The sequence below is a fragment of the Odocoileus virginianus genome, chromosome X (assembly GCF_023699985.2).
Source record: "Odocoileus virginianus isolate 20LAN1187 ecotype Illinois chromosome X, Ovbor_1.2, whole genome shotgun sequence".
NCBI classification, from domain to species: domain Eukaryota; kingdom Metazoa; phylum Chordata; class Mammalia; order Artiodactyla; family Cervidae; genus Odocoileus; species Odocoileus virginianus.
This window is the reverse complement of record NC_069708.1, coordinates 13,594,073-13,620,768: the sequence shown is the minus strand read 5'-3', so window position 1 is coordinate 13,620,768 and position 26,696 is coordinate 13,594,073. Positions and strand designations below refer to the sequence as shown.

The 26,696-nt window shown below is 35.8% G+C and overlaps 1 protein-coding gene and 1 non-coding gene across 6 annotated transcripts in view; both read right to left on the bottom strand.

The window, feature by feature from the left end:
• USP9X (ubiquitin specific peptidase 9 X-linked) overlaps window positions 1-26,696 on the bottom strand; it is a 122,879-nt gene that overhangs the window by 19,355 nt on the left and 76,828 nt on the right. For all 5 annotated transcript variants that reach the window (XM_020875430.2, XM_020875429.2, XM_020875431.2 and 2 more), the window contains exons 19-32: window positions 25,137-25,377; window positions 24,649-24,798; window positions 23,720-23,840; window positions 17,979-18,109; window positions 17,507-17,785; window positions 14,184-14,309; window positions 12,876-13,001; window positions 11,534-11,700; window positions 8,053-8,161; window positions 7,675-7,821; window positions 6,971-7,117; window positions 5,844-6,066; window positions 3,086-3,306; window positions 670-860 (exon numbers count right to left, since the gene is read on the bottom strand). In XM_020875430.2, coding sequence (XP_020731089.2) covers window positions 670-860; window positions 3,086-3,306; window positions 5,844-6,066; window positions 6,971-7,117; window positions 7,675-7,821; window positions 8,053-8,161; window positions 11,534-11,700; window positions 12,876-13,001; window positions 14,184-14,309; window positions 17,507-17,785; window positions 17,979-18,109; window positions 23,720-23,840; window positions 24,649-24,798; window positions 25,137-25,377 — 2,379 coding nt within the window. The remainder of the gene's footprint in view (window positions 1-669; window positions 861-3,085; window positions 3,307-5,843; window positions 6,067-6,970; window positions 7,118-7,674; window positions 7,822-8,052; window positions 8,162-11,533; window positions 11,701-12,875; window positions 13,002-14,183; window positions 14,310-17,506; window positions 17,786-17,978; window positions 18,110-23,719; window positions 23,841-24,648; window positions 24,799-25,136; window positions 25,378-26,696) is intronic.
• LOC139033214 (U6 spliceosomal RNA) lies at window positions 3,707-3,808 on the bottom strand. Its single transcript, XR_011485837.1, has one exon. It is a non-coding gene; the product is annotated as a U6 spliceosomal RNA (small nuclear RNA).

The window sequence follows — 26,696 nt, the reverse complement described above, 5'->3', positions numbered from 1 at the left end:
AAAATCCAAATGGGAAAATGTATGGAGTTAACTACTTACTTGTTTTTTATCCCCAACAAATAACTACAAGGGTGAAAAAAGAGACTACAGAGACATATCAACACCTGTAGCACATGGACTTCATTTGGGTCATGATTTCAAAAAACTTAATAGTAAAAAAAAAAAATATGAGGTCATTGGATAAAATCAAACATTGACAAGGATATTAAGGAATTTTTTAAAGACAATAGTATCATGGTCATGTTAAAAAAGACATTAGAGATACACACTGAAATATTTATGGGTGAAATTATGCATCTGCTTCAAAACAACCTAAAAAGAATCAGATGGGAAAACAATGAGTTGACAATTATTGAAGTTGTGTGATGAATACATAAGGGTTCGTAATCTTCTCCCTACATATGTAAATATTATAAGCTTTCAAAATAAAAAATTATTAACATCTTATGAGACTAAAGAATGCTGCCTCTTACTAAGACATTTTCTACCTCCTTTGGGGACAATGAAAAAACAAACCTAACTATGGAAATAAACTTTGACTATTACTATTGCTTAAATATTAAACATAAAAGTGCTTTCTAATATAGGTTTTAGAAGTTTAATGTTAGTGTCATGAGACGGTCATAAAGGTTTAAGCAATATCCCAATTACCAGTCATCCATAATTTACCTGAACTGTTTCCAAAATCCTCTGGGGACATAGTATTGTAGTCGAGAAGCAGCTAAATGACCAAAGATGACCTGAAGGTGTCTCAAAACACCAATATTGTACTCTTTTCTGTCTTCTGTTTTACTTAATGCTGGTTTGTCTTCAAATTGTTGAGGGTATCCAAATACATCATCTCTGGGATCAACATTGCCCTGGAAAGCAAAACGTATCACTAATGAACTAATCGAACTTCAAAGTACAGTAAAAATTATGTTGAGACAAGTGCTGAACGATTAGTGAACAAATCACTTGTATTTCTATTTATTTCCAAAGCACTTAACGTTCAATTTATAAATTTTAATTTACAGTATCAGTGTTTATCCCCACCCATTTCACATAAGAGTTGTCATAAAGGAATAAACATGTATTGCAGAGGTAGGTGACAGAGCAAAGGACAGGTAAGTAATTGACTTAGGCTGTACTGGACACAAACGCAGGCTTTGCTACTTATAAGGCTAAGTGACTTTGAGCCATTGAGTGCCTCATGTGTAAATGGGTGAACATACTCTTCATGTAGCTGTTGTGAGGAGGATATGAGATAATGTATGCCAACTGCTTAGACTTGTAAACATTCAATACAATGTACATGTTAAGAGAGTAGTACTCTTCAACAAATGGTGCTGGAGAAACTAGATATCCATATGCAGAGGAATGAAGCTGGACTTTCCCCTAACACTATACACAAAAGGTTATTCAATATGGATCAAAGATTTGAATGTAAGGGCTAAAACTACGAAACTCTTAAAACATAGAGCAAAAACTTCATGGCATTAGATTTGACAATGAATTACTAGATATGATACCAAAAGCACATGCAAAGAAAGAACAGAGACATATTGGACCTCAGAAAAATGAAAGAGCTCTGTGCAAAGAAACTGGAATGCTAGGACACTGTTGGTGGAAAATGTAAAATGGTGTAGCCACTGTAGAAAACAGTTCCTAAAGAAAAATAAAACTATCAAATGATCCAGCAATTTCATGCCTGGGTTCAACAACCAAAGAACTGCAAGAAAGATCTTAAAAGAGTTATTTGTATACCCATGTTCAGGGCAGCATTATTTGCCAAAAGGTGGAAGCAGGGACTTCCCTGGTGGTCCAGTGGTTAAGACTCCAAGCTCCCAATGAAGGGGGCACAGGTTCCATCCCTGGTTGGGGGACTAAGATCCTATAAGCCAAGTGGCAAAAAAAAAAAAAAGAAAAATGTAGAAGCAACCCAAGTGTCCATTGATGAATAAATGGATAAACAAAATGTGGTACAAACATTCAAAGGATTATTATTCAGCCTTTAAAAGAAGGGAAATTCTGAAACATGCTATGAAATGGATATTACGTTAAGTCAAACAAGCAAGTCACAGAAAAATAAACATGGTAAGAATCTACTTTGATGAGGTACCTAGAATGGTCAAATTTATAGAGATGGAAAGACAATCCTGGCTGTGGAATTGTGAGTGAGACCTAGATGTAGAAATAGACAATGGTCAGTCCCTGCTCAAGAGAAACTTAGTCTAGCCAAGGAAAAAAGCACAGAGGCAAAAAAAAGCAAACCTGGGGAAGAGTTGAGGCAAGTGTATGTTTCAGAAGCCCTCCCCTTAAGTGATTCAACTACTCAGAGCAAAGAGTTTGGTGACTGAAGAGATGGAATGAGAAAAGAACCATTTAAGATATTTGCTACAGACAGAGCATGCTCTGGCTTCTCTCCTAGGCTCTCACCAACACCATGAATGGGAAAAGGTCAAATAAAAACAAAGAAATACAGGGTGAACACAAGTATGACCACAGTCTCTTCATTAAAGAACTATGCCATAGTTAGGATCAACTCTGCTTCATCACTATCTAATTTATTTACAGCTTTATTTCTGCATTGGATACTTGGCAGGAGCCTAAATTTTGTTGCAAGTAGAGAGAAGCTTGTTGCCTAAGTAAAAAGAGTTATGATCTGGGAGAAAGGCAAAAGTAATCAAAAAGTAAGCATAGGTAATGAAACTGGTATATTATATAACAGCATAAATGGAGATACATAATTAAAATATCAAACAGGAAAGTAAAAGTGTAATCAAACTATTATTAAAGATGAAGGTTTTTATCATCATACAAACTCTAAATTAAACCAAACCTCCAAAAGTGAGTACATTAACTGTTGCTTTAAAAATATTAACTATCAAAAAAAAAAAATTAACTATCATAAAAATCAGCTGTAGTTGGAAGTCCCATAGGTAGTGAGCACTATGTAGAGGGAGCAGTCTACACTGGGAGGTTCTAGCTTTATTTTCAAATATAGGTCAACAGGTCCAATGAAAGTAGCTCTCTAAGAGAGAACAACAGTTATCATGTATTAGAACTTCGAACACAGAAGACAAAAATGCTAAATAAAATTTACCTCATTGTCCTGCTTCTCATCCCCAGACAAATCATCGTCTACATCACTACCTGTGCCTTCAATTGCAAGAATACCATTCCTAATGGACGGAATCATGTAGAGCTGCTGAATCACAGAGTTCATGTAACAAGTAGCACCAGCATTTTTCAGCCCCACAAATCCTTTTGGTGGGCGGGGTCCAACAGGCGGTAGATATTCCCACTCAGTAAGTGCTTCACAAGCTGAGAAGACAAAAGGTTCTTGCAGCGTGAATACAAATATTTTGCCCACTTTATACTTTATCAAGTTGATAAATTAACATCACCAACAATTCCACTACTCTTATGGTGACCTGAAGCGGTGCTCTAAGCATACATTTCAGTCTCAATAAACCTAAGATGTATGGCAACATGTACCTCTGTATACATTCTTACCCCAGGGTCTGTGAACCCAAGTTTTATCTGAAGTTGCTTCTAAGGCAGTCTCAGTAGTCTCACAAGATGGCACAAGGCTATTTTTTCCACATGTTTACTTTTTTTTTTTCCATTTATTTTTATTAGTTGGAGGCTAATTACTTTACATCATTGCAGTGGTTTTTGTCATACATTGAAATGAATTAGCAATGGATTTATCGGTATTCCCCAAAATATGGAACGCTTCACGAATTTGCGTGTCATCCTTGCGCAGGGGCCATGCTAATCTTCTCTGTATCGTTCCAATTTTAGTATATGTGCTGCTGAGCACCACATGTTTACTTTTAACTTTATTATAGTTTAGTCATTATGAACTTAACTTTTTCTTCTTTTGTATGTTTTTTTAAAGTGCCTTCAAACTCATTCTGGCATGAAGTGTTATATAAAATATATAAATACATAATAGCTTACTCAGTTTTAAATAATCCTAAGATATTACCTGGGTTAATAGCCAGGTTCTGATACCTACCAACTCTTTCATCTTCAGCTAAGCCTCCGTTTCCTTCCTAAGAAGTGTCGCAATAAGAGTAACACTTGCCTTGCTTATAACTACAATGTTATTTTGAGGAGCAAAGGAGACAGTGGATCTGAGTTCTGTGAGAACTGTAAATGACTGAACATCTCCTTCTACCTAGTATAAACCTGAAAACAATGCAAATATCATCACTGCCTATAAGACCAGTTAAAGAAATTACAGTACATTGAACTGAAAGATGTATAGCTAGTAAGTGGATTTAGGTAAATATTTATGTGTTGATAGGAAATAAATATATAAAGGGGGAGAACAAAGTGAAGAACACTGTGCACTACATCACAATGTGTGGTTAAAAAACTAAACAGAACAAGATTTTGTGTGCGGATTCTGCATACAGAGATGCTGGGAGGACAGCAGGGACTGAAGATGATGGTTACAGCTATTGAAGGGGACTATGGGACTGGAATGGGCAGAAAACAGTTTGTAGGATATACCCTTCTTTGGTACTTGAAATTTTTACCGTGCAAATGTACTACTTAAAAACAAGTGGCCTTTCTCTTTCTGACATCTTGGAGCCTGTGGAGGAATGCTGGGAACAGTACTTCTAAAACAAATAGGTCTGGAAGGCTATGGTCCAAGGCTCCACTTGTGGTGGCTATAAGCAGGGTCCTGTGAAACCAGAGGGAGCATTTGGTTCCTCTTCTGAAAATTGGAGGAGTTTATGCCCAAGATGAAACCGAAATTTGGGCAAGAGATGTGCTCACGTGTACAAAGCAAAGAATGGTGACTCCTGGTGCCAAACTGAACAAAACTGTAAGAATCTGGGAAAAAGATAACTTGTGTCCATGGAAACAGTGGCTTGGTTCTTGTGGAATTCCACTATATCTCTTGAGGGTTTATACTTATTGAAAACTAAAGTGTGGAATTGTTTAAAAAAAATGAAAACAAAAAATCCCGATCCTACTGTATATAGATTTTGATAGGATAACTATATAACCTTTTAAGCAGTTTAATCAGAATCTCCTAAAATATTATTAAACATCCTGATATTCTAAAATATAACAAATCACAAAAAAATATGACATGTTCTCGAAGACTGCCTATTATCAATTCTTCGAAAACAGAACAGCCTCCATTGTGGTTTGCTTTCTTATGTCTGTTGTGTCAGTCATTTTCGTATCACCCTCATCCCCTCTGAGCTTCAGTTCTGTATCAGCGAGATCTGGAGTCTACAGTCAGTTCCATGGGCTTCATGTGGGCATTAACTGAGGATCAAGGGCACTAGAATGTTACCTTCTCACATCCTAGTCTTTAAAACCAGATTTTCTCAGAATTCATTTGAAAATAACATAAAGAGCTTCTAAGTGAGGGCCTAAAAGGTTTTTCAATGCATGTAATTTGAATTTTTACATTGTTGAACTCTGAAATCTATTGACTATTTATTCCCTCCTGGAAAAGGAAATGGCAACCCATTTCAGTATTCTTGCCTGAAAAATTCCATGGATACAGGAGCCTGGCAGGCTACAGTCCATGGGGTCACAAAAGTCAGACACAACTTAGCGACTAAACCACCATTTATCACTCTGGAGTTTGGATTTTAGTCCATATTTGACTGAAATCAAATTTTGTGGCTAAATGCTTGTACCACTCACAGGAAGACATTTTACAAACATCTGAAAACTTTTCTACATTAAGACTCGCTTGTAATGGTGTTAAACTAGTTGCTGAAAGAAAGGAAAATATTGAGTTGAAGATATTTACTAAAAGGAAAAGAATTTGAACACATTAGAGAATTATCTGTCATCAGAACTTTGTATTTTAAAATACTTACTAGTTATTGCTGTACCAATGTAATACATTTCAGTCAAAGAATCTACTATCTGTTTGAGGTTCCTCACACAGCCAACAGCTAATGCTACAAGTAACTCAAAGCCCGCATTAATGGTAGCTGGTGAACCACAGACTGGAATAGCCTGTTCGGCTGGCAGTTCTCCATTTCTCATATACTGCAGGTAAACATTGGACGCAGGGAAGATGAAATCATCAATTAATTCCTACAAAGTTGAAAAACGATTATGTATTAGAAATGGCATGTATTTATATAAAACAAATATAGTTATTTATGTGTGCATGTGTTTCTTAAGAAAGAAATGTCTCTTGGCAGGAAATATTGTTAAATTACTTGTCAGAACACAAGATCTCATTACATTTCCGCTAACTTGGATTTTCTAATAAAAAGATCCCTACTTCAAAACACTTTCCTACAATTAACAAACAAATCTAATCTGTCAGGTTAAAAACTCTGTTAAGTATCAAGAACAAGCTGACTGTAGCACTTACAATTCACATTAAGTGAATTTACTCTTAATTACATGTATACCAAAACTCATTTTGAATTAGAAGAAAATGTCCTAAAGTGGTACTTTTTGTTTCCCTGTGTTACCACGTATGTGAAAAAACTCATTATGGAAATACGCACAGTCTTGGGACTTTCCTGGTGGTCCAGTGGCTAAGACTCCACACTCCAAATGCTGGGGGCCAGGTTTTGATCCCTGGTCAGGGAACTAGACCCCACACACTGCCACTAAATACCTTGCATGCCACAGCTAAGACCCAGTGCAGCCAAATAAATATTAAAAAAAAAGAAAGAAATATGCACAGTCTTACATAATAGAGGTCTGTCTCATTTTACATAATCTGATGAAGTGAAAAGTTCAGATTTTCTAAATAGAAAAATTAAATAGTGCTTATTTACATAGTACTGAAATTTTATTTATGTATAAAATTTAGAGACGATATTTAAAACATTACTGTAGCCTCTATATTCTTTAAAAGTAGAAAAGAGAAAAGGACAAGATAATATACCAAAGACTAATGATACCATAAATTAACCAGATTTGCTAACAAACATTCAGAAGGTTATGATATCTAGCTTAGGACCAAGATGACATAACTTACCTTAATGAGATTAGCACCTCCTTTTTCACAACCAATATGATACTTTTTCTCAGGGGTTTGAAAAGCCAGTAATTCTTTTGTTACCCCAAGATGACCTTCCAAGATCGTCTCTTCAATACCCGTTTCACCTGTTCTCTTAACATCATCCTGCCAAAGAAAAACATCAAATACCTAACTTATGAAAAGGTGGTAAAGAGGGAAGGAGAAGTCAGGACAAAAGAGCTGGACAGACAATTTCCTCAAACCTTTCTATCTAAACAATTTTTTTCTCTCCAGAACTTTCAGAAGTAGGCTTCCCAAACTAGGAAGAAATGTTAATCCGAAGGCTACTAACTATCAATCTTTTTAGAAATAAATTCTTCTACAACTAAGTATCAGATGTTAATCAAGTTAAATTAAGTGCTGGCCTATCACTGATTTTTTGATGAAAACAATTCAAAAATACTTTTCAAAAGATGAAAATTTGCAAATGGGCCTAAGATTCTAAAATGGAAGCTGAATATCAGTGTTTTGAGTCTCATGTACAACAAAGCATTTGACAAAACTAATTATGCATTCATTCAGTGAATCACGAGTTAGTAATATCCAACACCACAGAGTATATTCTTTGGTTCTTTAACCAAATTGCTCAAAGACTATCAACTATCTATTAATAAAACATTCTATTTATTGATACGATAAACACAGTATTAAATGCAACTTACCCTGATTCTCTTAAGCCAATCAATTTCATTATTAAGAAGAACTTCAGCATTGGGTATGTTAATATTACTATTGTAGGCATAATTAAGAAGGTGCCTTAAAAGAGTAAAGTAGTCGCCTGAATGTTTAGCTCTCTCTCTGGCTGTGCTCTGAAACAATAAAGTTGAATAATATTAATTTACAAGTCCATCCTTGGAATCCACTTTTTAAAAACCCAGAGTTAACCAGAGTAGATGACTAAGATAGTATGGGCAATTACCAATATTTATTAAATAAATATAGACTGCTCTGACTTTAACATAAGCTAGAACCATCAATTCTTGACTATTCCTGGTGTAAGAATGAATCACAATGATAAGCATATTTTTAAAATGTCTCACCCCCAAAACGGTGAAGAGCAGAGTAATGAAGAAAAGTAGAGGCCTGTGTCCCATGCAACATCTGGTGCACATTAGAAAGAACTGCTCCTGTGCCACCTGGCGAACAGTTCTGAAATAAAAATTTTTCACATTCAATATATTATCTTCATGAAAAAAAGGAAAAACAACCCCAACCTTCCAACACTGTCTCTTGGGACGGGGGACGGTGTTAAGGGGTTGGTAAATTCAAAGTAAAAATACAAGAATATGTAACACCCCTTTAAACAGCAACATTTCATAGATGAACTTAGGCTCTGTGTCAAGAACTAAAATGTCAAAATGTCACTGAGGGAATTTGAGGGATACCCTCTCACACCCTCTCTTGGAACAGGCTGGAAATGTTCCTCTAGATACAAGAATTGTATGCTAAGTCTTATGCATCTTCTGGGCATTCCACAGAATTTTTATCTCAAAGCATATTACCCACATCAGCAGCATCTGAGAACCTGCTATGTGGTTTCTCAGGTCCCAGCAACCCGTGCTTTAATAAACCCTTCAGGTGATTCTAATATGTGCTAAAGACTGAGGACAACTGTATTACACAACATTCTATGGATTACTCATGGGAAAAGCTTCTCTGGTCCCAGTACTGGGAATTTTACCTCAGCATCATGGATCTCTTAAAAAATATGTATCCTATACAGCTATCACTAGAATAAATACTTCAAGAGGGCAAAGACATCATCCATTTAGTTTACTTTTGTGCCTCCAGAATGAAGAATCATGTCTGGCATGTAACAGGTGCTAAGAACTAGTTACCAGATGTATAAGTACTGTTGGTTTACAAGATGGAGGTCTGTCTCCATTAGATAGTAAGCTCTTTCAGGGCAGGGCCTTTGCTTCATTGTTACATGAGTTCCTGGCACCTAAAGCAATTTCTGACATATGGAAGATGCTCAAAAAGCATCTCCTGACAAAACATTGGTGCATTTCAGACATTACAAACTACATTTTGAGAATAACTATGTTTCTGTCAATGTGCTAGCTGATAGCTTAGAACCAATTTTTTAATTCAATATGAGAAGCTGAAAGTATACATTCTGTGTACTAACCTCCCTCATGGGTATTTTTTAGGTTTCTGAACTCATACATAGTCCTATAAACCTGAGGGACCTTTAGAAGCTTTGTCGGTTGAGTCTGGTGAAATAAATCAAATAAATCAACACCAAGAATACTTAGTTTTGGGGGTAGAGGGTCTGTAACTTTTACAAAGATAAATGTCATTCATACTGTCCCAGCTTATTTTTCTTTTTTGAAGTTAGATATGCAGCCCAAAGAGCATGCGGGTCTATAAAGAGTTGATGCCTGCCAGTTCCTAATGAATCCTCCTTCACACAAGCAGACTTCAGTAACTCGTCAAAAGAAACATGTCTTTAATAGGATTTTTAAATAAAATCTGGTTGTCTGTATCCTCACAATTTACTCAATCTGATTATTTCTCACTTCTACCGAAGCATCATGGATCTCTTAAAAAATATGTATCCTATACAGCTATCACTGGAATAAATGCTTCAAGAGGGCAAAGACATCATCCATTTAGTTTACTTCTGCGCCCCTAGTCTGTACTTTCAGATTCTCTCATCTTTTATTTGGACTAATGAAGTAGTCCAAGTGCGTTTCCTGCCACTCTGTAACTTATTCTCAACAAAGCAACCAGAATAAACTTAAATGTTAACCCAGGGCCAATAGGGGCCTTCCCTCACAGTCCAGGGGTTAAGACTCTGTGCTCCCAATGCAGGGGGCACAATTTTAATCTCTAGTCAGGGAACTAAGATCCCACATGCCCAGCAGAGTGGCCAAAAAAAAAACCACACAAAAAACAAAACAAAAAAACCCTCCAAAAACCACGCAACCCAAATGGAAAACAAACCCGCCAATGGATACCCATTTCACTTAGGGTAAAAGTTAATGTATTTACAGTGATCTATAAAATCCTCACAAGCTGCTTGTTGCCTCTCTGGCCTCACCTCCTATAACTTCCCTGCCTCTGCTGTTCCAGTAATCCTCATCTCCTCCATACTGTTCCTGCCTTGGGATATTTGCACCTGTTGTTTCTTTCTGCTTAAAGCACACTTTCCCCAAGGCAGTAGGGGGAGGGATAAACATGGAATTTGGGATTAGGATAAACATGGAATTTGGGATTAACAGACTACTATATACATATATAAAGGACCTACTATATAGCACAGGAAATTATATTCAGTATCTTGTAATAACCTATGATGGCAAAGAATCTGAAAATATATATATATATAACTCAATCACTTTGCTATACACCTGAAAAAGCTGTAAAGCAGCTATACCTTAATTAAAAAGCAAACATATGATGGAGGTGTTAGCTAACCTAAGGCTATGGTGGTAACCATATTGCAAGATATGAGTGTATCAAACCAACACTTTGTACACCTTAAACTTACACAGTTATGTTGACTACATCTCAATAAAGCGAACAAAATAAAAAAATACAATTCAAAATGAAAAACAAAACACAAAAAAATCCCACCCAAAAATTCAAAACACTTCCTCCAAAGATCTCTATGTCACTCTTTTCAGAGCTTTGTTTAAATGGTCTGCTTCTCAGGGAAGCCTTCTCTGACTATCCTACATAAAACTGAACTCCACTGACCACCCCCCCATCTGTAATTCCTGCTTTCTCTCAATAGCATTTATTATTATAACATACCATATATTTCCCCATGTCTTCCCTCCCCACTCCTCACCTCTCTTTTAGTACAGACTCCCAAGAAGGTTGACATTTTGCCTGTTTTATTTACTGCTATATCCCCAGTAGCTAAGTTACATATGACAGTAATAATTATTAGAGCTCAAGTTTAAAAAGTTACCTCATGAAGGTCAAGATTAGATTGACAGAGGATGGAAAACCGACATTTTCTACAAATTTGATTGACTTGCATAAAAAGAAGCCCAAAGCACAATCAATGTCATTGATTAAATGCTCTTTTTTTTATTAAATGCTCTTAAAATGAAAAGCTAGGACTTTATAATTGGCCTTTATTCTTGGTGTATAATGTAAAAGTTATTACCATAACCACCTTTTGTGAATTTCATACTGACTTAACAACTTCACTAAAAAAACACTTGCCTTCTAGGTATGCAAGAAAGGAAGCCAATGTCCTACTTATTTAAATCCTGTAAACCACATTTTTAAAATGGACTAAAATACATACCTCTTAGGTGAAACTAAATTCTGGAATTATAGAAAAAGTAATTTTACTTTTGAGAATAATGTTGGCATTGTGTAGACAAAACCAAACAAATTCAGGTCTAGGCAAAAACACAGTTTAATAAAAATTTCCTCAATATTAATGTTCTATAGAGACAATAAACATTTGATTTCCGGGACAAATTTTGCCAACATAAATTAATTCATTTCTGCTTCAAAAATTAAGATCAAATCTCTTACAATTAAAAAGATACTTACTTGCTGTGACAGTGCAATAGTAAATCAATAATGAATGTCTGCCAAGCCTTTTCTTTACTAAGAGTATCTAAGGCTGTTGGAATCAAGGCAAAACATAATGTCATCACTTCCATTGCTTCACAGCAAACCTGTTCATCCTCCAAATCTGGCTCATTGCCTGCATTGGTCTGTAAAATTATAGTCAGGGACAAATTACCTAGAGATGCATTTAAGAAAAATCTCATACAGCTTCAAGTTAATGCTTAATACATACCTACTCACTTAAACCACTTGGCCTGAGCCTCTTTCCCTACAACTCCTAAGGCCCCTTTGGAACAGTCCAGAAATGACTCCAGAGGATGAAGTCTAATGCCATTCTTCTGCTACATCCCAAGGAGGGCTGCGGAAGCACACTGAGCATACTGCTTGGTTCTCTGCCCTTCCGGCTCCTAGAGACCTTCTGAGTCGTGTAGTTCTGCACCAACAACTGTTCCTTCCTCAAGAATCATTCTGGCACTGCAGACAGACTACTCAACTGACTAGTTCCATCATGGAGCTTGCCTACAGTACTATTTTATTCAAACGCAATGGTCTTAGACCACTGTTCAGGAAGGATTTGCAGGCTTTATAAACTAAAATATGCTTCAGCAGGTAGCTGATAAATTCTAACCTGAATTTATCAATAAGCAGCGTTTCTAGTACATGCTGGCAAAAGAACAGGCATTCAAATATCAGCTAAATGAATAAACACCACCACACCAGACATATCGTAGGACATAAAAACGTATCCCAGGCAAATCAGGGTTATGCTGGCCATAAAAGGGAAGCTCCTACAATTTAATTTCCCCTTCTATAAAAGCAGCAGTGGTATTCAAGGGCAGGTATATATAACAGAAAGTCAGAGTTAGTCTCTCTTCTTTAAATGACTTGATTAATCTAATGGGAGATCAAGGATAATACCTAACTGGCTGATATTCTTGACTGCTTTAAAAGAATCAAAAATACTTAAATGCCATGGTATCCCAACTGACAGTCACCTAAACTAAAATTTACATAAGACAGAAAGATAATGAAAGAAGAATAAAGAGAATAGGAGAAAGCAAATTCAGTATGAAACAATTATATCTGATCATAGTGAGAAGTAAGATAGTTTAAGAAAAAGCCTTGTGGCACAAATCCGAAGTAGTTTATTTTCGAAGTAAAATTTTACTATATTCTCACCTTAACTATAGCTACCAGTTTACTTTCAACCATTAAAATGCAACTGGTTTTACTTTTAAAGATGGCAGATATAATAATTCAGCCTCATGCACAATTAAACAGCATTTACTTTAAAGTATTATATTCCTGTGGTAATTCTTACCTTCTCATAAATTTTAGTGATTTCTTCATTTGGGCTAAATACTAGCTGTAATGCCCCACATCCTGATGCCCAGATGATTTTTTGGATAGCTCTAATTACACAAATATCAGGCATATATCTTGAAGCCTGCAACACAATGAGTAATTAGAACAGTGGATAAAGCACTGGAATGAAAAAAATCCCTAGAAAAGCAAAAATACTTTTCTGTAAAGGAAACAGAAATGGCTATGAAGCAGAACCACTGACTTTAGGTTCCCACATTGCCTTTGTTCCATTATTTCATTTAACAGCAATACCATGAAGTCTGCTCTCCAAGTTATTACCCGGCTCTACACTACTTTCAGAAGAATCTGAAAAACACTACAGACGTGACCTAACCATTCCACTCCTAGTTTTTTACCCAGGAGAAATAAAAACTTACATCCACACAATCACTTGTACAGAATGCTCACAGGAACTTTATTCAGAGCTAAGAAAGAGAAACAATCCAAATGTCTTTCGCCAAGTATGTGGATAAACACAAGGTGGAATATTCATAATGGGATATAATACTCAGCAATAAAAAGGAATGGACTAAAGGTCCACACCACATAGATAATGCTCAAAGCCATTATTCTGCGTGAAAGAAGCTAGACATAAAAGAACACAAACTGTAAGATTCCACTTGTGTAAAATTCTAGAAAGTGAAAACTACTATACAGTAAGAAAAGATCAGTGGTTATCTGAGGCCAGAGGAAGAAGTGACTGCAAAGGGGCATACTGAAAGAGGGACAGGGATGTTCTGTGTCTTGACTACAGTGGAGGTGTGACACAAACATGTATTTGTTAGATTTTACTGAAGTATATACTTTAAAAGGATGCTATTCATTGTACATCATGTATTATGTGTTCAGCTGCTCAGTTGTGGCCAACTCTTTGCGACCCCATGGACTGTAGCCAACCAGGCTCCTCTATCCCTGGGATTTCCCAGACAATGGAGTGGGTTGCCATTTCCTGCTCCAGGGGATCTTCCCAGCCTTGGGATCGAATCCACATCTCTTACATCTCCTGCATTTGCAGGTCGATTTTTTTTTTTTAAACCACTGAGCCACCTGGGAAGGTGATTAAAACCAAAAAGTATTAATATTAACATTAGATACAATTCATGTTAAGGGGACTTTATCTGGACTGACTTGGTGATTAGAGTGAGTGGGTCTAGGAAAAGGAAGCCCCCAAATGTGATAAGGGTTATTTCTACATTAACAGAGGGTCAAAAATGAAAGAAATGAACCTTCTGGAATTTGAGAGCCTTACAAGTTTAATACTAACCTCATCAGATATTTGCTGAGCAAGACGAATTGACACATTTCTAAGCATGCATTCAGATGATGGATTGGGAATGCTCTGAAGGGCACTTTGTAGCACCACTGCTTGATCATGAGTCACTTGGTTGACCTGAAAAAAGTCAAACATTTTAATACTATGTACATACCCAGATCCAATCATTTGCCCCTCAATTCATCCTCACCCCCCCAGGATGATGTACCTTCTGTAAATACACTGTAGAACCTGTGTGGTTTACACAGAAAGTTCTTTGCATTACCAACAATGTGGGCTTTCTCTTTACCTTGTGCAGTGGAGGGCCACATATCCCTCTGCAAATCCCTTTTAGATCAATCTGACTTGTGTCTCTATAACTGCATTCAGCATAACTTGTAGAGGTGAGTGAATGATAAACCAAACTGACTCATTCCAACTCTATCTAGAAACTCAGTTAAGTACTCCACATGCATGCTCCTGGGCAGACCCTGCTCCCCATTCACCTGGTCATCTAATTCTTCTTAGAAAAGGAGAAAAACTAAGGAATATCAGTAACAGAATAGAAGCATTAATGTATAAAAGGCACTAGAGCATCACACTTAAGTTCATAAAGAAAAAATGTTACTTTAAAGTCATTAGCCAGGCAATTCTGTTTTACAAGTTCTACCTCCTCGTTATGCTCCAAGTATTTCTACAACAGTATTTAAGACAAAGCCTGTTTTACTAATTTTGCCTTTAGTGTCCTGCTGACTGTGAGCTCCTTGAGATTAGTGGCTATTATGTACCTTCATATCCACAGTAGCACATTTTCTGAATAAAAGAGAAAAGTGAAAGAGGGAAGCATTTATATTTTGTTTACCTCATTAACAAGCTCCTGTGTCAGGAATTACAATAAAAATTTGTTTTGATCTTAAGAAGAACACCACTGTTTAAAAATCCTAGTAAATATACTACTTTTAATACAGAACAATTTAAGACTTAGGCCACTTTTTTTCATTATCCTTTTTGATGAAAATTTCTAACATATATGACAATGGAGAGAATAGTATTACCCACTGTGCTGCTTTTAACAATTATGAACAAAAGGACCAAAATTATCTTGGCTAACCATTCCTGCTCACTTTCTATCCTCTCCCTACCCCAGGATTATTTTGAAGCAAATCCTAAATACTATAATTTTATTTGTAAATGACAATTATTTTTGAGAGGGTTCTTTCTTTTAAACATAATCATAAGTATCATCATCACACCTAAAATAATTATCTTAATTACATGTGATTATTATAACATCACATATATAATCAATATTCTAATCTCTCTAGGACCTAAGCCATTCCTAAAACAGAAAATTTGTATTTCTGAACCTTGTATCTTCTATTGCTAACTTAGAAAACTATCACTTATAAGGCACGTAAAAGAACTCAAATGCATAGTTTTGACTTCTCATAACAGACATTGAATTCTGGCATGTCTTGAGAACCTTTGCTAAAATGGATCAAGGATGCCATCAAGACGAAAACAGTCAATATGAGATCAGAATTGGAGGTTAAGCCTGTTAAGGTGGGAAGAGAGGCTGCCAACAGGGTAAATCAGTTACAGGTGAGGTGACCCCTGAACAGCATGTGTGTTAAGACAGACATTCCATGCAGTCGAAAATCTGCACACAGCTTTACAGTTGGCCCTGGGTATCTGTGGTTCCAATCAATTTAGGATGGTGTAGTACTGCAGTGCTTATTGAAAAATCCATGTATAAGTAGACTCAAGCAGTTCAAACCTGTGTTGTACATGGGTCAACTGTACATCTTTTTATTACCACCTGTGTCTATATGAGGTAGTAAAAGATTCATATGGAGTTTTTAATAGGTTTAAAATAATTGAAAGAGTGACTTCCCTGGTGGTCCAGTGGTCAGGACTCTGCGTTTTCACTGTTGAGAGTCCGGGTTCATTCTCTGGTTGGGAAACTAAGATCCCACAAGCTGCTCAGCAAGGCCAAAATAAATAAAATAATTGAAAGACTATCTGGGGTTTCTATGGTTCCATACCAATTTCAGGATTATTTGTTCTAGGTCTGTGAAGAATGTCATAAGTATTTTGATAGCAATTGCATTAAATCTGTAGATTGCTTTGGGTATGAACATTTTAACAATATTAATTCTTCCAATCCATGAACACAGCAAAACTTTCTATTTCTTCATATTGTATTACAACTTCCTTTTATCAATGTCTTATAATCTTCAGACTATAGGTCTTTGATTTCCTCAGTTAAATTTATTGCTACATATTATTTTTCATGTGACTCCTTTCTTGATTTCTCTGATAGTTTATAATTAGCATATAGAAATGCAACAGATTTCTGTATATCAATCTTGATTCTTACAACTTTACTGAATTCACTTTTTCTACTATTTTTTTTTTTTTTTTGGTGGAGCCTTTAGGGTTTTCTAAAAATAGTATCATGTCATCTGCAAACAGGGATCCAACAATTCCAGTCCTGGGTATATACTTGAAGAAAATGAAAACCCTAATTTGGACACATGAACCTCAATGTTCATTAACAGCATTATTCACAATTACCAAGATATGAAAGGAAGCAACCTAAGTGTCCATCAACAGATGAATGGATAAAGATGATGTGGCATGTGCGTAGTGTATGGAATATATTACTCAGCCATAAAAGGAATGAAGGTTTGCCATTTTTGACTACATGGACGATCATGAGGGTATTATGCTAATAGAGTAAGTTAGAGAAAGAAAAATATTATATATTTTTATGTATATGTGGAATCTGAAAGATAAAACAAACAAGTGTAGCTAAACAGAAATAGAGCCACAGATACAGAAAACAAACTAGTGGTAACCAGAGTGGAAAGGGGTAGGTTGGAGAAGTGCAAAAAAGGTGAAGAGGATAAGAGGTACAAATACTATGTATAAAATAAGTGAGTTATAAGGATGGAAGGTATAGCACAGGGAATATAGCCAATATTTTATAACTACATGAAGTATGATCTATAAAAACATCAAATCACTATGCTGCACACCTGAAACTAACATAACATTGTAGTCAACTATGTGTCAATAAATATTAAATGAAAGTCAACAGGACTTAAGGGGGCCAGGAAGAACTCTCTGCTTAGAGTACAGTCAGTGAAAAGCATTTTTAATTTTAATACAAATATAATTTAATAGAAGGAAACCAATAAAATGAGGTACTACTAGAAAGGAACTGAAAGCATTTTGAATCAACTCTGAACTCTATACTTAAGAGTTACTAAGTTTAACTTTAAAAACTGCCATCTGTTATTATAAAAAGATTTTTAAAAAGTCTGTATTACCGATGCCATGGGATTCACGCCTTCCACACCTGGCTGACAAGCTTCTGCCACGGCTCGAACGTGACCATAGCCAATGGCAGTTAGCAACAGCTTGGCTATTTTAAGAGCATTGAGGTAGGCACCCCTTCGAGTTTCCATATCTGCATTTGGTAAGAAGTTATTTCTGGTTAGCATGCTCAAGACAAGGGGGAGGCCACCACTTTTCAAGAAGTGAAATTGAAAATCAGAGGAATCATCAGCCAGAGGTGCACCAGCAGGCATTAACAAGGCATAGACTACCTGGAAAAAAGAAAAACCTGTATTAAAAGATTTTAAAAAGACAACTTATTTGCCTCATCATCATTAGTTTAAAATTTTCCTGTATTTTTAAATTCTTTCAAAAATACTTCACAAGTATTCCATGTTCTTCACACTATCATATAAAAGGCCAAATTTAAAGAACATGGGATAAATTCAAAAAGTAAAAACAAACCTCTGTTAGGTATAGTACTTGTGAGGCTGAAGGACCAAAGAAAAGTGAGTCAAGAGATGGACTAAGGCTGCTGTCTCCAAGTTTGGCATGGTCTAAACAAATAGCTCTTAATTTTTCTATTGTTGTGCTGTCTGTAAGAAAAAAAAGAAAGACATAGTCTAAAATAAAACATAATTCATGCATTCATATTTCATTTTGGACATTCTGAAGACTACTTTAGTATGGAATAGAAATCAGTTGAGTTATAGACTCAAACTTCACAAGACATAACCAGATCTGCATTGATTTAAAACAAAGAAAAAGTCACAATCAATCAGGGCTCCTTTATCACTCAACGCAGATATGAAGGAAGCAGTCTCCTCCTACTCAGATCTGAAATCAACATGTCTTCCTCAGACACTAGAGGCTGAAAATGGAGAAGGAAATGGCAACCCTCTCCAATACTTTTGCCTAGGAAATCCTATGGACAGAGGAGCCTGGCAGGCTACAATCCATGGAGTCACAAAGAGTGGGACACGACTGAGTGGCTGAGCACACAGCAACGGAGACTAAAAAATACAACACACTTCAAAGGGAAGTAGTTCTTACTGAAAATAACAAAATCAAAGTATGACAAGCTCTCCTTTCCAACTTCTCCAATTTTAGCCTCCATGACACCATGTATTAACTGGTTTGTTACAATGCAGGAAACTTAGTGGTACCATTAATAACTGTACCTTAAAAAGTAAACATTAAAAAAAAAACAACAAAGGAACAGTATCTCAAAGTAAAAAGATTTTTTTTATAATATTAAAAGATGTACTTCATTTAAGTCACAGTGAAAAGATACAGTAGAAAAGAGAAAGAATCCCATTATTAGCTACCAAATACTCAAACTTACTTCAGAAAGTACTTTAATAATGAAAAAATTTGCAAGGTAAATGTCCTATGATTTAAATACACTTGGATAAATAAGATTTTCTTTTGTTAGTAAAAGCTTTTTTTCTTGAAGAGTAAAGATAACTGAAAGTTACTATAATTTCCATAGGCTAAGCTAACTTTTAGTGGCCCAGAAATATCTTATATAAAAAAATTCAAATTAGAGTTGAAATATGTTGGTTTTCCCTATTCTGAAGGGGGAGTAACATGTACCTAAATGAAATATTGTTTAATAATATAACATTTGTGAATATCTTCTCCTGTCATTAAATATTCACCCCTACATCATTTTTAATGATTAAAATGATATGTCATTTTAACCAGTATGCTAGTTTAATATCTAGCAATGGGTATTTTAGGTTTTCTCAAAAAACATTTGTTAGACAATAAAGATCCAAATTATTCTCTACAAAGAAACCAATTCATACACTACATCTGAAAATATCTTGCTTAGTTTTGTAAGTATTCTGAGTGAAGGGCAAAAAGGGAATAGGAGAAAAGAAACAAGAGCTGTAAGAAAAGGATGCACTGAGTTTTAAGTAAATCATTTAATGTGGGATTATAGTTTATTCATTTGCGGGATCTGAACCACATCACCAGTGGCCACTTCACCTTTGGCATCTATGAACCTAAATAACTTTAGGTCCTCGATTATGTACATGCTCATTTAACAAAATATGGAAAATAAAGAGAAAAATTTAAACTGCCCATAATGCTAGATTTTAGTTTATTTCTCTCTAGTCTTTTGAAGAGATACCTAAGTCTAATTAATTATATGATATAGCAGCATGCTATTTAAAAGTCTAGAAAATGATGAGCAGTAACACATGGGTTAAGAGTACAAACTTTAGAGCCCAACTGCATGCATTTTTAGAAATTCCTCTAAGCTGTGTGTGTTTGGCCAAAAGCAGCAACAGCAGCAGCAACAACAAAAAAAAAAGTCACTCCGTGCCTCAATTTCCCCATCTTTAAAATACACATAAAAACAATTCCCTCCATAGGAATGTTGTGAGGTTAAGTAACTTAACAAGTGTGAAGAAAGCTCTGAAGAGGAAAAGCAACTCCTCTGCTGGTAAAGCAACATACATTTTAACTTCTCTGTATCAGGCAAGAACCTGGTTTCCTGATGTGCTTAAAGGGTCACAAGAACTCTTGAGGAGTTTACCTACAGAGGACAGTGTAAGTTCTAAGGTTTAACAGCAAATTATAATGGAGGCACTTGAGTTTAGGCAAAGATTCAGAATAAACAGAAGTCAATTACTAGGAAAAAGCTTCTAATTCCACCTTGGTTTTGTTCCTCCTTTTAAAATATGTGCAAGTGTACACAAGCACTAAACGACTCCTCAAATGTTAGAAACAGAATTTATAACTACTTCCTCTTCTTTGAGCTCCTGCCTCCTTTCTTGAAGAATGTGTTGGTGCGCAGCCCATGTGAGTAACAACCGCAGTGACAGAGACCAGGCTGACACTTGTTGAATACTGATTAAACACCAGTCACCAGGCTAGGGTTTTCCATATATGATCCCATTTACTCCATACAATTCTATGAAAGAGTTATTATTGGTCCAGTTTTATAGATAAGGAAGCTCTGAAAAACTAAGAAAACTTATGTCTAAGGCCATGGAATAGCAACTTGAAGAAGCAGGATCTGAACTCAAGTTCATTTGAGTCCAAAGCCTATGATTTGTCTACTGTCGTACAACCATTACTGGCATTTTCAAAGCTGGCTATTTCAAATTTAGGTATGATACTTGGATTATATAAAATATGATAAAAGCACCCTCTTAAGTTTTCTGTTTGAGCTGCCTGGCAAGAGCTCCCTCTCACCATCTGGTGGCAGTATGCTCCAATCACAAGATCAGAGATTATGAGATGGCCTTTTCAAATGTTAAAGATGAATTTGCATACATAAAGCAACAACTCTTATTCGAATACTAGGTAAATAAAATAAATTCTAAGCAATACAATGGATAAAGACCAAATTAAATCAAGTCATTAAGAAAAGCTTTATTTAAGAATCTAATTAACATCTGAATTGATTCTATACCATATGACTCAAGAAATGAGATAGGGTGAGAAAGGTCAACATGGTGTCTACTTAGAGAAGTAGAGAAAGTATCTTCTTCCGTTAGAGAAGATAACGGAAACACAAAGACAGTTTTAAAAATTATGTAGGCCAATTACTGAACTGCATTTATCAGCAATAAACTTCACTAAAATGAGAATAAACTAAAATGCATAAACTCAAAAAGAATAGAGACACTGAAAGGAGTGGAAAGAACATTAGAGATGTCGGCTAATTATTGAAGGTGTAGAGGGGACGGAAGATATTAATAGCTGGCTTAGCTGAACCCAAGAAGTGCTTTTCGGGGAGAAAGAAAAAGGGTACCTATAAATCAGCACCCCACCAAATTCTAGGAAAGTTAAGTATATGAAAGCAAAACATACTTGAGCAGATACAGATGAATTAAAGACTTTAAAAACAGAGTGATTGAAGTCTGCAAAAGAAGCCACTTTCTACTCTATTTCCCTCCCTAATAGAGTGATAAAGCTGAGAAGCAGATGTCTCAATAACAGAGAATAGAGACAGATATGGAATGCAGAAAAACTAAGAAGCAGGATTAGTCAGTATGTGTCCATGTTTGTTTTCTGATATAAATGTGTGTGTGTTTAAGTGTGTATTACTTCCTCAGTTCAAAGAAAAGGCCTAGGTGACAAGAACACCACAGTAGTAACGAGCACAATTTAGCTGTTGGATTCTGGTTTCTACCAGAGTACCCTCCCCCTTGCTAAAAGGAGAAATGCCTGTTTCTAGGGCTGGAATAGAGAAAGCGCTACATGAACTTTACATATCTTGTGCCAGAAAGTAAAAAGTACTTGAAAGATGATAAAACTGTATCTAAACTACATCTAAAAAAGTATTGGGTTCATATAAGAAACATAGTGAGTACATCCACTGACCATAACTGGGACAACTGAGCGTCAAAATAAATAATGATTGTAACGGCTATAATGGATAAGGTGGTTAGATAGCATCACCGACTCAATGGACATGAACTTGAGCAAACTCTAGGCGACAGTGGAGGACAGGGAAGCCTGGAGCGCCTGCAGTCCATGGGGTCAGAGAGAGTCGGAGACGACTCAGCAACAACGTAATGGCTATAACCCAACGGATAAAATAAGAATCTATGAGTAAATAGTGATCACACGTTAATTTACAGGGGAGAAGCAAGGCTCTACTTTATCGTTCTTGGAGTTCTTGAATTGTACTTGCAACTTTTCTATAAGGTAGTAAATGTTTCCAAAAAGTTTTTTTAAACATTTTTTAAAAAGTTGTACAGAATTGAATGATCTGGTTCAATTCTTTCCACCAACTCTTATTTTCAGCTCATAACTTTGTAGAATGTTAGGTTTTAGACGAAAACATCTATTAGAGCACAAACACTGAAATGTGTTCATGAAAAACAAAATCCTATGGAAAGGATTCCTTGGAGGAAGGTCTTAAAATATTAACACTAGAATACCTGGGGTCAAAAAGTTAACAGAAGAGCTAGAAAAAGTTAAGGATGCCACCACAAAGCCGAACTACTAATCAAATGTGAATGTTATATATTCAGATTAGTATTATTTTGGAAACAAACAAACAAACCAAACCACCTCCCATGTACCCCTTCTGAAATAAATGCACGAAGGTTATCAGCATGATAACAGAGTCCCTCAAAAAAGGTTCAAGACATAGGAGCTGATGAACAGAAATCTACCATAGGAAGGCTGAAGAAAGAAGTCCCAAAATGGTAACTGCATAACAAACAGCAACCAGATGAGAGGAGGCAGAAGAAAAATTCCAGAACAGTGGAGCCGACATATTATATAATACCCATGATAATGGAAAACTATTTCGAGAGATTATTAGAGAATACGTGGGAAGAATTAGTGATAGGTGTATAGAAAATCAAGAAAATGAAAAGGGAAAATTATTAAGCCCCCCCTCCCCAAAAAGCTGCCATTAATCTAGCAAACTATTTTTCACACACTCTTGAACAAGCAAATGCTGAATATGATTTTAAGAAAATATTGGAGGAGGGACTTCCCTACAGGGCCAGTGGTCAAGACTCTGCCCTTTCACTGCAGGGGGCTTAGGTTAGATCAGGGAACTAAGATCCTGAATGCCATGTGGTGCAGACAAAAAAAGGAAAAAGAAAAAATTGGAAGAATGTGGAAGTAAGTTTACATTTACACAACGGAAAACCAGTAGGTATGTAAAACTGACAGTTGTATGAGGGTATTATTTACTGATAATACAAACATAGATAATAAAAGCTAACAAATTGAAAATGGATGTTTCCCAGAAATAAAACAGAAACAATGCTATAGACCATGATCCAAAACACAGTCCAAGGGTCAGAAAATGTTTTCTATAAAGGGCCAGATAGTAAATATTTAAGGCTTTGCAGGCCATATGGTTTCTCCCATAACTGCTGCTATGCTATGACAAAAGCAGTTACAGACAGCATGTACATGAATGAGCATAGCTTATACACCAATAAAACTTTGTTTATGGATATAAAAATTGAAATGTCAATATAATTTTCATAAGTCACAAAATATTCTTTTTGATTTTTTTCTATAGCATTAGAAAATGTAAAAACCATCCTTAACTCTTGGACTGTTCAAAAAGCAGGCTGTGGACTGGATTTGGCCAGTGAGCTATAGTTTGCCAACTCCCATTATCTTCCATCGAGGAACAGAATTTGCTAATAAACCCATTCCTGTCCAACATGTACTTTATCAACACTATAATTATTTAAGAAGGAAAGTCTTACCTGGTGGCATAAGTTTCATAAGTACTCTTGCTCCATCTCTAAGAGGTGGCATATTTAAGCTGCTACCCAAGTCTGCAACTTGCCAAAGGAAAGAGATGTATCTGGGATTCAGTGACATTATCTAGAATACAAAATACACGAAATGTTTATCTGTAAATTACACCTCCACAAAGGAAGTCCCCAAATAAATGTTTGCTAATCTCCATACTGTTGCTTCTGTCATTTCTATCCTGAAATGGTCGGCCTACACCATCTTCTCACCTTTAGAAATCCTTCATAGTGTAGACTGAATATATTATAAAAGCCACCTTTAGTACTTTGTGTCCGACAGCTTTTTTACTATTTTGTTAAACTATTCCCATTATTCATACAAGTCAGATTCTGTATAAACAAACAGCTGCCATGCCCCACCAACAGTTAAATTCCTAATCCAACTGATAGAGAGAGCCAACTCTTCTGACACTAGAGTGGCTGGTATTATTGTAGCCATTAAAATTTTTGTGGGGAGGTAAGCGAGGGAGAAGTTACTTTAGAAACAAAAATACATTACTGGCGATCTGAGAAAGACTGCGGGTATTTTCCTACAGAAACAGTTCTGAAGAATTCATTTTTTGTGACACAAATACAAAATACAGTGCTATTTTTCTCAGTGAACTTACAAGTTATAATTAAGTTGTATAACAGGCTAGTTTTATGTAAATATAATGACACTCCATCTATACAAAATGTGGTTTTTAAAATTTCAACCAAGTTACAATCACCTTTCAAGGGGATCCATTTGAAAGTTGATGATTAACTGTACAGTTGATATTTATTGCCACAATAAATTGTAAGCTCAAAAAAAAAACCAAAACACTATTCTATACACGTTCTTCTTAAATAATCCAGCATAATGCCTTGCATACAGTAGTTCAAAACTATCTACTCACCACCCCAGGCAAACAGCTTTCCACTTCTGGATTGGGACCATCACTGTAATGATTACCATGGTTTCCAGGAGACCCAGTTGAGGAATCAGAAGAGCTATCAGGGCTTGAAGGCATATTGGAACTGATCTGTGTAAGTTTGGCTGTAATTAGCTAAAAATGATATACTAAGTTAGTATCAAAGACAAGGAAAAATACACAAAACAGTAGTGATACACCAATCAAAACAAAAAACGACACACTATCTTTTTAGAAATATAGATTATAACTATTGTCTAACCTAATCACTTAAACAGTTTTGTTTTTAGAAATCTTTTCCTCTGCTATATTGTAGGTACCAATATGCCTGTCTCAGTGTTATAGTAATTCAAACACCTAATACAGTCACACATATAATGGATGCTCCATCAACATTTATTGATTAAAATGCTAACTACTAAACTGAGAGTCCCAGGCTTGATTTTCTTGAAAAATTTGGTAATTATACTTACCGACTTATCTTTTAAGTTTAATTGTCCGATCAACTTTCTATCATCTGCAGGATCTATCAGTTCACCACCCACAAAGAGCTCAATTTTTGTATGAGCTACATTGGCTTTAATACGATTGAGAATACATCGTCGTACTGAACCAACAGTATCATTCGTATGAGACCATATATCCAAATCATCAACCTGTCTGCCTTGGTTTGGAAATCGAACTATAAAAGAGAGATGTTTACCACGGAAAGCTCTGGGGAAATAAAAAGGGAAAACATCGTATTCAGCAGGCTTTCAAATTTCTTGCTAAGAAAATAAAGTTAGGAATTTAAAATGGAACATTTTCTTACTAAACAAGAGAAAATGAGTTAAAGACATATTATTTTTGTGTGCTGTGCTTAGTTGCTTAGTCATGTCCGACTCTTTGCAACACTATGGACTGTAACGTGCCAGGCTCCTCTGTCCATGGGGATTCTCCAGGAAAGAATACTCCAGTGGGCTGCCATGCCCTCCTCCAGGGGATCTTCCCAACCCAGGGACTGAACCCAGGTCTCCCACGTTGCAGGAGGATTCTTTACCATCTGAGCCACCAGGGAAGCCCAGATTTTTAGGATCTTAAAACAAGTATTTACTGCTCCTTTCAACTACAAATATTATAAGTAATCTTCAAAACACAAAAATCATAGTTGTTACTCTTGTACCTAGTTTGTAGGTATCTAGTTACAAGACATTATAACAGAGACATGAGTAACATTTCACTAATTTTTATGCTATAAAAGCCGATCAAAACTCATCCCCTCAATGATATTTATGTTGGCATATTATCTTCTGCAGGTAAGAAGCAAAAAAATAAACATATTCAAGGAGCAATTTAAATAATTTCATGGTCAAAAACAGAACTCTTAAATACTAATGGCTCATATTCGATAAATATTTCTAAATTATACATATTATTTGAAACTACTAAATGGTAAAATCTTAAGAGAAATATTAATAGACCCAAAGATGAGTGAATTAGGTAAGGGGAATTTTAACAGGCATAAATTCCCAGTTACAAAATAAAAGAGTCACAGGACAGGTAGTAACTAGGCTTATCATGGTGATCGCTCTGTAATGAAATATTCAACCACTATGTTGTATACCAGGAATTAACATAGTACTGTAGGTCAATTATACCTCAAGATCAAATAAACTCATAGAAAAAGAGATCAGACTTATGATCATCAGGCAGGGGGAAGGACAGGGAGTGAGGAATTGAATAAAGGTGATTAAAAGGTATAAACTTCCAGTTATTATATCTCAATAAAATTGGGTGAAAAAAGAAATGTTAGTAATCATTTGAAAATATTTCTTACTATATTGGCTATCTGTCAAAGCAGCCTATTTTAAGAGTTCTTTCTAATTAACTCTGCAATCAGACTGTATTATTATTTTCAAAAGTGGAAATGAATGGTGTCAAAATACCTCAACTGCAAAATATCCCTGGCAACATTTAATGACCAATAAAGTCAATGGCAAAAACAAAAACAAAACACCAAACAACCCTCCCCCCACAGAATAAAAAGAAACCAG